General features: G+C 29.6%; 1 protein-coding gene across 11 annotated transcripts in view; it reads left to right on the forward strand.

The window, feature by feature from the left end:
- Positions 1-15,568, forward strand: part of LOC109608989 (longitudinals lacking protein, isoforms A/B/D/L) — a 125,315-nt gene that overhangs the window by 74,865 nt on the left and 34,882 nt on the right. The window contains exon 5 of one of the 11 annotated variants that reach the window (XM_020025579.2): positions 7,251-7,619. The exons of 7 other annotated variants lie outside the window; for them this stretch is intronic. In XM_020025579.2, coding sequence (XP_019881138.1) covers positions 7,251-7,486 — 236 coding nt within the window. In that variant the 3' untranslated portion in view covers positions 7,487-7,619. Of the gene's footprint in view, positions 1-756; positions 1,711-3,439; positions 3,641-7,250; positions 7,620-9,193; positions 9,396-15,568 lie in introns of those variants that run through there. 3 more of the 11 variants (XM_049963695.1, XM_020025605.2, XM_020025587.2) reach the window with 3 other exon arrangements.

The following is a 15,568-nucleotide window of genomic DNA, read 5'->3' on the forward strand; positions in this document are numbered from 1 at the left end:
ACTTTATAATAAGTTTAATCTGATTATTGTTAAATAAATATACTTCATACAAAATTTTTGTAATCTAATTGGTTTTGTCAACAATCCCTTAAAATGGTGGAAGAAAAGGTAACAGGTCTTTATGAATGTAGTATTTGTATTAATTCTACTTTGTTTTAGTTAAAGGATCAACCAAAGTGAATGTTTATTTTTATAATTGAGTCTACTGTATAAAGTGAATATTGCCACCCCAAATATTTATTAAAGAATACATTGGTGACAATAATAGACTTCGTATGTATTGTATTAGTATAGTTAAGTGCATACAAACTGTAAAATTGCTGTGTTAGTGCCGTGTGTGGTTTCAACGAAATTACTCAATGAAACATTGCTAATTTGTCCTTTTTTTAGGTGAACGATTCCATTGTCCCGATTGTGATAGGTCGTACAAACGTAAATCTCACCTTTCACGACACCAAAAACTAGAGTGCAACGTCAAACCACAATTTCGATGCGAACATTGTTTGCGTTATTTCAGGCACAAGCATTCGTTGCAAGCTCACGATGTGATTTGCAAACGGTTCTCGTGCAGCTAACTAATGTGCAATCACAATTTAATTTCTGAATAAAGTGTTGTTTCACGAAACCGCGTTTCAATTAAATTAATGTACATGTACAAATTAATAAACACGTAGTTTAACAACATTTCATTAGCGCTTACTAACCGCACCCCAAAACATTAGTTGAATTGACCAAATCTGACGAGTGTTTTTTCAGAGAAAAAAGTCAGCTGCCCAATTTGCTCGAAAACGTTTAAAAACTACAACAGTCTAAGAGCTCATGCATCGCTCGACTGTATGAAGTCGAGGCTTTTCATATGTAACGAGTGCCAGTTCACTTCGAAGAGACGGTTCAACATGAAGATGCACTACGCCTCCAAGCACGGCATGAACGTCAACAGTGGATCGTTAATGAAGGTTGCTATAAAACTGGATTAGAGAAATTTGTTTATCATTTTCAGCATATTACTTAAATATTAACATAAAACACGGTTTGTTGTTTTTTTTTAATTACTTGATGTAGTCGTATAATATAATATAATATATTTCTATATATCTATATATATATATATATATATATATATATATATATATATATATATATATAGATATATATATAATGGGACGTAACCCAATTGAGGACGGTCAAATATAATTTTCGAAAAATATTTTTGTTTTTTCCAACAACAACAAACTGTTGTGTTATATATATATTATAAGTATATATTGGTGACAATATATAATAATGGATGTTACAACTTTGTAGTTAAAGGTTTGGTATAGAAATTACTGAGGTTATTATTAAAATTACAAAATAATAAAATTAATAAATTTATTCAATTTCTACACCAAACTGAGCAATTTATATTTGTATCTGTTACAGTAAATATATTAATCTATTTTATGAGAATTTATATTTAATATTTTTCTCATTCATTATAATGTTAGTATAATTTTTATGTTTAAATACGTTTTTATTAATAATCACAAATTTCTAGTAGCACTCGCGTGTGATAGAAACGTTATTCATATAAATATTTTTAGCCAGTTATTTTGTTGTTAAATGGTGATGATTGTCCAATTTTTAATACTTTAGGTTAAGGAATTTCTAACAAAAACTTTAAAAACTATTTTGTAATAAATTATTATTAAAGAAATATTTTAATTAAAATGTATTCTTATTGCGATAGAATCTATGTGTACACAATGAAAAAAAAAAATATTTATTAATTATACTATTACTATATCAATTTATTGTTTTTTAGGTGGAACACAGTGTAAAAAATGCAAAAAATATTTTAAAAACTCTCACACCATGAAAGTACATTACTACGGTTGTGGACTGGGAGCAAATCATTCTTGTACCTATTGCAGTGCAAAGTTCACAAGGCGATACAATCTTAATAGACATATAGTAGCACATCATAGAGAAATTTATCGTTTTATGAAAATTTAATAAAATTTTACTTTGTATTTTGTTTAGTTATTTTGAAACACTGCTGAATTTTTTGTGTTTGATAATAACATCTTGTTCATTTTCAGACAACTTACAATATCAACATCGTGTATATATCCTGAAGAATAAACGAAGAAAATTTTCACAGATCAAAAGCATGATTTTATTTGCAGAATTTGTAATGGTACATTTACTCAAAAGGCCAAAATGAAGAAGCATAACATATGATGTTTGTTCACATGATTGAACATTGATGTAATATGGAAGAATACTTTAAACCTGAATTGAAATACTGTAATTAAAGTACAAGTGTGTTTATCATGTATTCATCAGTGCGGTTTCTACGACATTTTAAATCAGTTATTATTTATTTTTGTACAAAACCGGTATACAGTAAAATTAATGTGTAGAAAATTGATTCAAACACCTCATAACTAAAGCATTTAAAGCATCATAGGACCCTAGCCCTTTGTGGGATTTTTAGAAAAGGGTTCTGTTTTATATTTCTATATTATATACTTTCAATTATTGCACTGAATAACATCTCAACATGTGATCCTTAGAACTGTTCCTATTAATTTCATTAACTAGTAATTCCTTATTTTTCAACAGAATAAATACAACAACTGCTTTAAAACATGCCATTTTTTGAATTATATTAATCTATATCATAGTACTTATTTTAGAAGGATTTGTTATATTTTTTATTTCTTTTTTTTCGTTGGATATTTATGAATATTTGATTAGAATTTATTTTGTAATTTTGTTTTTATGTTGAATATCTTTTGTTGAAGAACTAAAAAAAATACAAGTAAATATAAAAGAAGTTAATAAATGGTTATTTTACGTAATAAATCTAAATTATATGTTTCAGAGTATATTTATAAATGTCACAAGTGCTGCAAGTCGTATAAACATTCATCGTCGCTCTTTAACCATGTTAACTACGAATGCGGACAGGAAAGAAAGTTCCACTGTCAGTTTTGTTCGTACAAGGCTAAAAGGAAAACGCATCTGGATAAACATTACTTAACACACTTGAAAAAGGATTAAACACACTTTATCCTGTTATAAAACTATTTGTCTCTCACATTCAGTGCTTATAAAATATAATGTATTAGTAAAAATACCTAATGTATTAATAAAAAATACAAAATAGTTAATGCAGTGATTCGACGTTAATTCTGTACCCTCCTTGTTATTTTTGCGCAATTTTTGAAAATAATAAGTATCTAATAAAATGTGAAATTACATATTTTATATTTGATACGGCCTAAAAAGTGTATTAGTCGCCTATAATTCAATTTATGTTACGAAGAACTTTTATTTAAAATTATATTATAATTACTTATTTAAAACTTTTGGTTTTTGGGAAATATATTAACTTAATACCTCTTAATGTGGTTGAACGTGAACAGTATTTTATTGTGTTCGTTCGTTTCAGAGTATTTTTGTCACGCATGCGGAAAGTCATATCGACATTATCAGTCGCTAAACAACCATCAAAAGTTTGAATGCGGCAAAGAACCAACATTCCAATGCGATTTGTGCAATTACCGTGCAAAACGAAAGACTCATCTCAAAGTCCATTACAGAAGACATAACGTTTTCATTTAATTGTATTTGCCATTAATAAAATATACTTCAATATCAATATTTTTTATTTCATTTTAAAATTCATCATCCATTTTTCAGCTTTTTTACAGGTATATTACAGGGATTTCAGACTACCTTGAAGAGGCACATTCCTGACGCAAAATTGGATTTATTAAGTGTTAATAATGAAATTGTAGCTTAACAACAGGAGAGTTAGAGGATGTTAAAGTTAACATACGTCTTGAACTATGATCAGGAGGAAGTGGTAAAGTAGACTTTATTTTCAAGTGATGAGATATTTGTGATAAATGTACAAATGCCAATACATTTGTCACTGACAAATTATAGGGTAGCCTCAAGATGAATTCATTGTCCAAGTTGGCAAAACGTTGACAGTTGTCCATTAACATTTGAAAACAAAAGTCACCTTATCCAAAGACGTATTTCTCTTGGTAAACTTTAACAACCTCCAGCTCTTCAGCTATTGAAGTTACACATCTACTTTTGCAACAGGAATGTGCCTTTTCAAGTTGGTGAGGGCATATTCTTAGTAATTTTGTGGTTATGTAGACAGAGCCTAAATAATATTTCATATTTAATGTAACATATTCCCTCATCCATGTTTTAGATTTCCCGTTTAAGTGCCTAGATTGTTTCAAAGCATACAAGAACGCCTCCTCATTGGGAAGACACAAACGTTACGAATGCGGTACAAATAAAAGATTCGCGTGTCCATTTTGCCATGGAAGATTCTTGCAAAGATACGACGTCAAAAAGCACGTAAAAAGGAAGCACCCAGAAAGAATGTACGAATTCGAAGGAATGTACAGAAATTTTGACAAACTGTAACTAGTTACAAAATAAATACCGTTAAATCGCTGAGGTCTATTTATTTATGGGACTATGTTTTCAATGCTTTTCAAATTGCAATAATAGGAATTTTGTATTAATGTTTATTTTTATTTTTAGAGAGAAAATATCCGTGCAAGTTTTGTGATAGATCCTATAAACATAGACAAAACCGGTGGCGACATGAGAATGAATGTAAAATGAAATATATGACATCATAAAAATGTTAATTTTACTGTGATTTATGTACATAATTTAAAGTGTATGTTTTAGATAATTTAGATAAGAAATTAAATATCACCTATTAAATATCACATATAGTTTTACTACATAGTCATCTATCTATGTAATCACAATTTGTTAATTTTTAATATTTGTTAATAATTTGTCAATAAACCCGGGAATTATTTACGTTTTTAAATATTACGTTAAATAAAAGTAGTGACGTTGAAAGCACTGGCGAAATTGTAAATTTAATAGTATAAAAATAATAAACTTCTAATTGGATATGTTTATAATAACATTTATTTATTTAACTCAACTTTAGTGATAAGCAAATTCTATAACAGATTGTTTCAGGTACAACTTCATCAACTTGCACGAAATGCTTCAAAACGTATAAACACAAAAGGAACTTATGGAGGCATTTAAAATTCGAATGTGGCATTGATCCGAAATTCAGTTGCAACATTTGTGGCAAATCATTTAGATACAATCACTTTCTGCAATACCATTTGCTAGGTCACCAATAAAAATTTAATGAAACTAAATGTAAATCATACCTTATCTGCTTTTGTCTGTGTAGAACTAGAAATAAATTACATAGTATTGAATGATATACTTGCGTATTTTTGACTATTCAATTGTTTTAGGTGGACATAAATGTCCAAAATGTGGTAAGATGTACCGAATTCGGGGTTCTATGGTGAGACACTTGCGCAAAGAGTGTAATAAAGATCCTGCAGAAAGATGTCACGTCTGCATGAAAGTTTTTAGGCACAGGCACCATCTTAAATCACATTTGTACCATCTCCATGATGTAACCATTTAAATCAAATATATCTAGTTAAAAGAAACAATATTGTATTTTTGTAGTATTGCTCATTTCAGCGTAAATTACACCGTAAAAAATGATGTGTTAATTAATTAGGAAAATATACATTTCAGATTACAGAAGACACAAGTGTTTCGATTGTGGAAAGTCGTACAAATGCCGCGAATCATTGATGAGACATTTAAAAAAGGAATGCGGAAAATCACCGTCCGAAAAGTGTCCAGTGTGCTTACGAACTTTCACCCACAAATTTAACTTACGAACTCACATGTCCAAAGTACACCGTCAAATATTACACTAACCAAAAACATTAACATAGTAAATGTACAGCTTGTAGACGTGAAAACATACCGTGTTAACATAAATAAATTTTTAGATGCGCCACACGGAGTTCACGCGTGCAAAAAATGCGGGAAAACGTATTTGAACAGGAGTTCGATGCTGAGACACGTGAGGAAGGAGTGCGACAAAGCACCGTCAGAAGTGTGTCCAATTTGCAAGAAAACCTTCAAACACAAGCACAACCTGAAAGCTCACATTTGGACCATTCACGGAGAAAAGAGCTCCTTTCTAATGTAGAATTATATTTTAATAAACTTGTATTTTTTACTTTAAACGCGTTTATTTATTTTACGGCGAGATTTTCGTGTTGACACTACCAATGTTAATAATTTTAAGATATGTATATTTTTTCTTATATTTTTATGGCAATTTGAATACGAATATCATATCTAGTTTTTTCATTTGGGTCATTTACTCAGTTATTGGCAAATGTGTGGTTATTATTTTATTTCAGGTGTCATCCAGAATTAACGACAAACCTGATTGATATAAATAATATTTCATTAGAAAGGTGAGTAAATTGTGCATCAGCTTTGTTTAATTCGTTTCGATCTGCAGTAAAATAACTGAGTTATAGCTATAGAAAGTTTATGTAATATTTAAACATTTCCACATTCTCCCAAGTTTTACATTAGTCTAAATTTGGGAGTTATAAGTATTTCAAACCTTAGTAAACCAAAATAGGATAAAAAATTAAAATATTTTGCCAGAAATTTTAAGAAAACAGTGGATAAATTTGATTGTAAAATCGATATGAATTAGATATCATTGAATGCATAATTTATTCATCTTATCAAAATATCATCCATCTCCTTCGGGTTTGCTGCTTATTCTGGATGTGCGTTATGTAAAATATAAACACAAATTTACCAGTATGAATCCAAATGAAAAAAATGGATACTATTTCTTTGCTCAAAAAACTGGAATTACCCTAAAAATATATAAGATAAAATTTTTTGCTGTAAACTAATATAATTCATCAGATGTTTTTTAGGGAGATATCGTTGCGAAGGTTGCGGAAAATCGTACAAACACAAGACACACTTTTCCAGACACGTGAATCACGAGTGTGGAAAAGATCCCGGTTATCAATGCCCGTCGTGTAATTTTAAGACGTACAGAAAGGACACATTGAAAAATCATATGGTAATCAAAAATCATTTCAAAGAGACTTTGCCGAGGCATAATAAATCTTAACAACTGTTACTTTTATTTAAAACCGTGAACTGTATTTCAATAAATAATATAAAATATTGTGTGTTTGATTTACCCGTTCCCTCTTCTTATTAGTTGTGTTTATATTATTTTCCTTACTAATTACTTTTACGTTTTATTTCACCATTAACCCCTCTAACTTAGTAGTTTGTTTCTTAGTTACTTATTATTTAAGTTATTTTTTGTTACACACTTCCAGGATTCTACCACTTTTTCGCTCAGAAGGAGTACGCATGCCACAACTGCTTTAAAACCTACGCGAAAAAATCAACAATGGCCCGACACATGAAATACGAATGCGGAAAGCTGCCTAGATTCGGCTGCGCCGAGTGCGGATACAGGGGCATGCAGAAGACCCACGTCGAAAGGCACTTGTCGCGGAAACACGACATACACATCAAATCAGAAATCAATAAGTCGATCATATACTTTTGATACGTATATGATCGATATTATTGATTATCGAAATAGAATATGTATGTGTTAGGACACGACGATGATTTTATGTATATTTCTTAGTTTGAGAGAACCGTCAACTTTTTTTCATTCCGTTATTTTACTAACTGAACAATATGTATATATTGTATTTACCCAATAATTATTTCTTGTGTTGATTTTTATAACTTTAGTTTATGAAATATGTTAATTAAATTTAAGTTGTTAGTTTACACTGCGGTCTTCATAACAATGAAGTTTTTAAATTTTAAAACCAGACGTATTTTTTCGAATATATTTTTGTACTACGCATTCGTTCTTAATTAACTAATTCTTTATTAATGCTTAATCAACTACCTTTTTATACATAAAACTGTATATTAATATATTATAACTATTGTATATTATCTTTTTACAGTCATGGACAAAAAACTTAAACATATTGATCCTTTATTTATTTTATAAATTATATCGACGAATAATTTTTAAATTATAATATAGTTATTTAAATGTAATATATATTATAATTTAATTAAACATTTAGATGATACCACTTTTCAGGTTTTTAATTTGACTCGTGAAATTATTTCGTTCATTCGGCAGCTTTTTTTAATTTTAATGTCACAATCAGCACTTGTAATATAACATGGAGAACGTTTTTGTCCATGAGTGAATGTATTGTTTAGTTTTTAATCTTAATAATCCTTTTAATTTTTATTAGCATTTATTTTAATTATCTTGATATTCCAATAATATTATTTTAGTTGATTTAAATGTATACCGTCCTGTTAATAAAATATATTCTGTTGATTAGAGTAAATAATGTACACAGTGGTGAATAATTTGATAGAAATACTTAATTGTTTATATATAAAATGGGTTTTATATTGGTTTATATAGTATTAAAATAATAAATATTTTTTTATATTAAATCGTGATTATTGTGTTGTAAAAATGGTAAACTTAATTATAATTAAATAACTTTTCCTTAAAAATTATCAATTTTTGATCCAGTGGTAAGGTAAAATTAATAATAATTTTTTTAACTGTTGTTTGACAATTTACAGAAATTTGGTTATTAATACTTCTATGTTTTAGGCTTGAATATAAATTTCTCCTGCAATATATGTGGAAGGATGTACAAAGTGGCAAGATCATTATGGAGACACCAAAAATACGAGTGTCAAAAAGAACCAGGTTTCAAGTGTATCCAGTGTACGTACAAGGCGAAACATAAGTCTAGCGTTGTAAAACACATGTTAACGGTGCATCCTGACATAAATTTAGCTTTACGAAACCAGTATTTAAAACTCAATTAAAACATTTCAGGTTGTAAAAATTAAACTTGTAATTGAACAGCAAAAATAGTAAAAGCCTTACTATAGTATTAAAACATGTTATGCAACTACATATAATTTCAATAGAACTGTTTAGTTAACAGTGTTTAGATTAACAATGTATGTACAAAACAATAAGTATAAGTCGTGTTAAAATTAATCGTGCTGTATTGTGAACTTTGAATGTGCGTTATGTACTTTTGACTGCAAATATTTTATGTATTTATTCCTTTAATAATAAATCGAATATTTAATAAACAAATTAACTGACACCCATTGTCTTCCTTCCCCTCTAGTTGTTCCATTGGTAATTTTTGTCTGTATGAAAAAACCTCAAAATAATCTGTGGTAACATATATGTTGTTTTCAGGTGATCGCCATCAATGCCCGAATTGCTTCAAATCGTATACCCTCATAAAAAATTTACAACGACACATGAAAGTAGAATGTGGCCAACAAAAAAAGTTTGTTTGTAGTTTCTGTACAAATTCGTATTATTATCGTTCTGATTGGAGGAAGCATGTGATTAGAATGCATTGCCAGATGTAAAAACAATAAAAATATTATGTTAACGTGTGTGTTTTATTTTTGAAATTAATATTTAGGTTGTAGTAAGTATTAGTTGTGATACTCATAAAATTTTCTGACGTACTTTTCGGTGTGTTACTGATTTGGAAATTTGTAGGGTATCTCGAGTGTCACAACTGCTGCAGGAAGTACGCGAGAAAGGCGACGCTGGTCAGGCACTTAAAGATTGAATGCGGCAAATCACCTGAATATGGTTGTAATATGTGTCCTTTACGTTTTAAATACAAACATGTACTAGTCAGACATATGATAATACATAGTAAAAGATAATAAAAATAAAACAAAAATTATTTTCTAATCCAAAACCAAATTGAGAAGTACGACTTTGACTTAGAGTACCTTGCAAAACGTTTTACTAATTCATTTCCTTTTTAGGTGGAACCAAATTTAAGTGTGACATATGTTTCAAGAGGTACAGGCACGCTGCCACCTTGTATAATCACAAAAAATACACGTGTGGGAAAGGACCGGGACTGTTTTGTCCATTCTGCGATTTTGGATCAAAGTACATGCAAAACTTGCAACACCACATACTCTCCAAACACGACAAAGCTATGTCACGATCTGAACTTAAATCTTTGCTGACCGGCAAAGAGGCGGACCTACCGGAGAAATTCTTTTAAATGATTTTATTTATTTCGACACTTTATTCATATGAATATTTTATAACTGTTGATGTTAAATAAATTTTGTTGTCTAACGTCATTTGCTTTACCTTTTTTATTTGATGTTTTCAGGTATTTTTAAATTTCAGATGATTGTATTATTTAGATAAATATATAAAATATTAGTAAGACTGGTCCATATCAGTTGAAAAGTGTGTGAGAAACTAAAATGGACGATATCCAGGTAAATACTGCTGGAAATAAGTTTGTTTATCAAAATTTTAATTTGTTTAAATTTCTGTAATTATGATTTCATTAAATCATGCCTTTCGTTATTTTTTGTTTTATTTTTTTTTTGTTGAATGTCTTGATTTGTTTCTTGCACTGGTTTTGGTTTATTTCCTTTATATTTATGTAAATATCATCGCCCCGAAACTAGTCCTCTGTAAATATTAACGGTAGACCTTTTTCAGTGCAAGATTTGCGCGTGAACCGTCCGTGGGAGCGCTGGCCGCCCCATCTGGTCTTGCCCATGATGTTGATGCGCGAAAACATGAAACAATCCATGATCCAGTCGATGAATAGCTCCACACCCGACCTAACCCTCACACCCATCGGTCCAAAGAAATTGAATGTCAGTACCGAGGGCGGATTCAGTTGTCCCGACTGCGACAGGGTTTACAAGCTGAAGAGCTCGCTGAGGAACCACCAGAAGTGGGAGTGCGGCAAGGAGCCGCAGTTCAAGTGTCCTTATTGCTCTTACAAGGCCAAGCAGAAGATGCACATGGCCAGGCATATGGAGAGGATGCACAGGGACATTGATTATTCGGGATTGGTCAAGACCGAGATCAAGTCGGAAGATAAAGCTGATACTGAATAATTGATTTTCCTTTCGCCCTTCGATATTCTATGGAATGTCTTTATGATGGTATCGACTGCTGATCAATTTCCAACGATATGTGCACTACTGCGGTTTATTGTCTTTAAGGAGTAACATCGCTTTAAAGTAACCAATCATCAAAGTATCTTATATTGGAGTTATATTTTTTCTCTTTAAATTGTTAAATTTTAATGTGCCAAACTTATATTTCCATCGAAACAATCATTAAAGACATTTCCATATAAAATATTACACGTTATTTGGTTGTGATTTTTAAAATCGGCCGAGATCAATTGATCAATACAGTGACGACTGTAAATATAACAACTTTATTTATTCATTTGACGGCAAGAAGACAGGTCGTTGTAAGTGATATTTTGGAAAATAAAAATGTCGATTTAATTTTGTTTGTACCAGTGCTACAAGAAACAACTATAACAATTTTAAATCAATTTGATATGTTTATTTTTCATAATTTCACCTACAAAATGAAAATAAAAAATCGAAAAATTTAAATTTTATTATGTTTCATAATAAATTCAAATTAAAAATCGGACTTTCGACGTTAATTACATCACTTTTTAATAGTGTAGTCAATAGTTATAAAGTCGATGTCCCGATTATTAATTTGTTTAGTTTTAAGAATTTAGAAGAAGGAACCATAATTATACATACGCAATTACTCAGGATAAAATAACTGCCCATATTTTCCTATTATTATACATATAGTAAAGAAACAATAGACAATCCCCCAAGACTGCCTTAAAATTATTAAACAGGTGATAATATTTAATAAACGTTCCTATAGTATACCGGTGAATGTATTTTTATACACATTTTTTAAGCTTCCGAGAACAAACGCTTGTGATACATAAAAAGACACTTATACAATATTTGTTTGACAGACTAGAATACTCAGATTAGATTAGTTATTACCATAGGCCTCAATAGTTTATCCCATTCCTCCACAATTCCACATCTTTATTACATTTTGCCTCCGATATATTTATTAATTTTAAGAGTTCACAATCGTTCCTTTTGAGTATTTCCGTTAAAGTTACCCAATAGAGGGCGCCCAAATCAAGGATTGGCACGTGCGCAGAAGTTCACTGCGCACAACAATCTTGAGTTGAGCGTCATTTTCAGTTTGTAATATATACCCCATACAATTATCAGGTTCCGAAGCCCATAATTTAATTATACATTAATATCGCTTTTGCACATGTTGCACTTGTAAATATTGTTAAAATTAAATAACGTTTAAATTTGGCTGTTATTACCGTAAGGATTTCAATTAAAAGTGATTAAAAGCAACCTGTGCAAAAATGACAATGCTTCCAGTTTATATAGAAATCGTTAGTTGTTGCTTTATATTATTTAACTGTATATTACTATTATAATAATAATTATTATTATTTCAATATTGTTAAATTTTAGTGCTTAGGAAGTAACACTTTACATTATACAGCAATAAGTTAATTTTAAACATATCTAGTTGTAGCAAGCAATAAAAAAATTATTGCTTGCGGTCTTTGAACGAATATAAAAAGCGTTCAAAGATGTAGTGGGTGAATTTATTTCAACCCACTTAGTATTAATTGGCTTCCGCTTTTCAGGTGATGCTTGCTTTATTTAGGTACATTTTTGGAAAATGTTTTCTTTCTTATTATTCAGTAATGCTCGATTTAATTCTTAAGTTATATTTGAAAGGTGTAGGGATATATTTTTATATTACACAAGAGAAAAAAATATTCCCATTTTTAATGACAAAATACTCATTGTACTAAGTGTGATTTTACCATTAATGTAATAGTTGAACAGTTCCTTTAAAAATATTTTTGATACAATTTATTATACAGTTTTATATGTTAGTTATTTTTATTGATATTATAATGCTTGTAGGTACAGGTATTTTAATAAAAAAATATAATACTACACAATCGTTACTTTCATTTACGTTACACTTATTCATTATTCATTAACGGAAAAGGCAAGTAACACAAAACCACACCACACAATTCGTTTATTAATTTTCATTTTTTTAGGAGAACATGCCTGTTTGACTTGTGGCAAAAGGTACTTCATCTTGAAGAGTCTAAGGAGACACGTTCGATACGAGTGCAATCGAGAACGTCGATTTAAATGCCCGATCTGCGACTACAGAGGCTTCCAAAAGTCTCACGTGGTCACGCACGCAAAAAGTCGGCATGGTTTGTTCTTCGACAAGAATCAACAATTCAATTAGCACTGTTTCCCAAGTACCAATAAATTTCTACCGCATTTTGGTGTTTTTATTGTAATAATTAATTGTTCTGGCAGCACGTAGACAGGAGAAGTTGTGACCGTTTCGTTTTGTTTTAGATGGTCCCGTCGTTTGCCGAACCTGCAACAAAGTTTACAAAAATCAGGTTACGTTGAACTCGCATAAATATCAAGACTGTAAAAATAAGACGCGGTTCCGGTGCGAAATTTGCTCGAAAGAGTTTAGCCGGAAGTACGTTTTAAACAGGCACAAGAAAGATAATCATGGTGTGCAGGATTGCAACAGTTTGCAACAAAACTATTAACTATCACCAATGTAATTCAAATCAACAAAATAAATTGTATTGATCTGATTGTTTCATTTTATGTTGTGAAAGGTAGCTTTGAACGTTAAATGCAAGTAGACTGTATAAGTTTGTCGAAATGGTATCAAAAGATTCCGAATACAAATTAAATTGTTTTAGGAAATCGTGTGCAGTGTCGACAGTGTTCGAAGTTTTACAAAAACGTGCACACCCTGGGAGTCCACATGACTTTAGATTGTGGAAAACCCAAAAAATTCGCCTGTCTCATTTGTGAGAGACGTTTCAGACGGAAATCTGATTTAACTGTGCACGTTAGAAAGCATTTGTAACATGTTATTACAATTTGGAATTTTATGTTGCATTGTAATTAATTTTTTAACAAACGCTACATCTACTCGTAATAAATGTTTTTACGTAGTGTTTTGTATCATTTCAATCAATCGTAAATATTTAAAGTTCATGTAACAGTCTGTTTACTTTCAGATACGTCAATAAAATTATTTCTTTTTGAATTTGCGTATTTTGTTTCAGGAAATCGTATTCGATGTCCGAATTGTTATAAATATTATAAAAATAAAAACACGTTGCACACTCATTTGTCTAAGGACTGTGGTAAAATTAAAGATCAGCAATGCGACGTATGTTATAAAACTTATAAAAGAAGATCGCACGTGATAGAGCATAAACGAAACATACATAATTTATTTTAGTCTAAATTATTTAAAACAAATTATATTTATTGTTATTATACATACACAAATTTATTATAGGCAAAAGGCTGTTTTTATTAAGTTATATAAATAAAATATATATTTGTTAAACATTTGCCTTGTTTCAGATATCTCATATAAATATTTGTTTATTAATCAAATCTCAATTTTCTATTAAATAATGAAGTTAAATCAAAACCTTAAAATTTAATCTTATATTAAAATATTTATTCCCATTTTGTGAGTAACCAACTTGAATGTGCTGTTTTCTTAATTAATTGGATTCCTTAAATCATTTTTTGTTTCAGATAAGCCATATAAATGTTCAAATTGTGATAAGTGTTATTCAAAAAAAAAATCTTTAACATCACATATTAATAAGGACTGCAGGGAAAACAAATATTTCGAATGTGATATTTGTTTAAAAAGATTCAGAAGAAGATACACTGTTTTACAACACATTAAACTCGTTCACACATCGCCAGATACATTTTAGATTCAATTTGTAATTAAAAATTTTAAAATTAAATTATTTACATTCGCATTTGGTGTTTATTTTATTCATTTTTCTAACTGGTGGCAGGAAAACAAATTTGTAAATACATTTAACTCCATTAAACGTTTCATTATCTGATTGCCCATTTTGATGGCGTTAAGTGTACAAAATAACACATTTTTGTAACATATACAATTATTTATTTGTTGCTGATTAATATGGTGGAGAAACTTGTAAATTAACGTCGAAGGATAAGTTGCTATGTGTTTATTTCTTACGATTTTTTAGATGGGGATTACTTATGTCCGCAGTGCCTTAAATGCTACAAAAATAAGAAATCGCTTAACTCCCACATGTTGTTGGATTGCGGGAAAAAAGACGAGTACGTTTGCTCGTTGTGTACCCAGGGATTTACGAGGAGGAGCAACTTAAACCGCCACATGATACGCACACACAAGAAAAATAAATCGATGAAAAGGAAAAAATCTGAATGAACCCCACGAAAATATATTTCAGCCTACGTGTTATTTTTTTAACGATTTGTTTAGAAAAATACCAATTGAAATTTTACTTATTTATATTCTTTAAATTCTATTATAAAAATGTTCAAAATTTACATATCTTGTTAATCATTAAAATAATATATTTTATACGCCTGTTTATCTATTACTTATACTTATATTTAGATATTATTATACAATTTATGATGTCTGAATAGTTCATTTTTATTTTATTTTGTTTGTTGAGTAATGTTAAGTTTCTAGAATAATCCTAATTTTATAATATTTTAACAATTAAATTATTTTATAAATTATTTAATTATACTTGTTTTTATATAATTTTGGATTTGGAATTTATTTACATATACTTATATCAAAAGGACTTACACAAGAATCATT

The sequence above is a fragment of the Aethina tumida genome, chromosome 2 (genome assembly GCF_024364675.1).
Source record: "Aethina tumida isolate Nest 87 chromosome 2, icAetTumi1.1, whole genome shotgun sequence".
Classification (NCBI taxonomy): Eukaryota; Metazoa; Arthropoda; class Insecta; order Coleoptera; family Nitidulidae; genus Aethina; species Aethina tumida.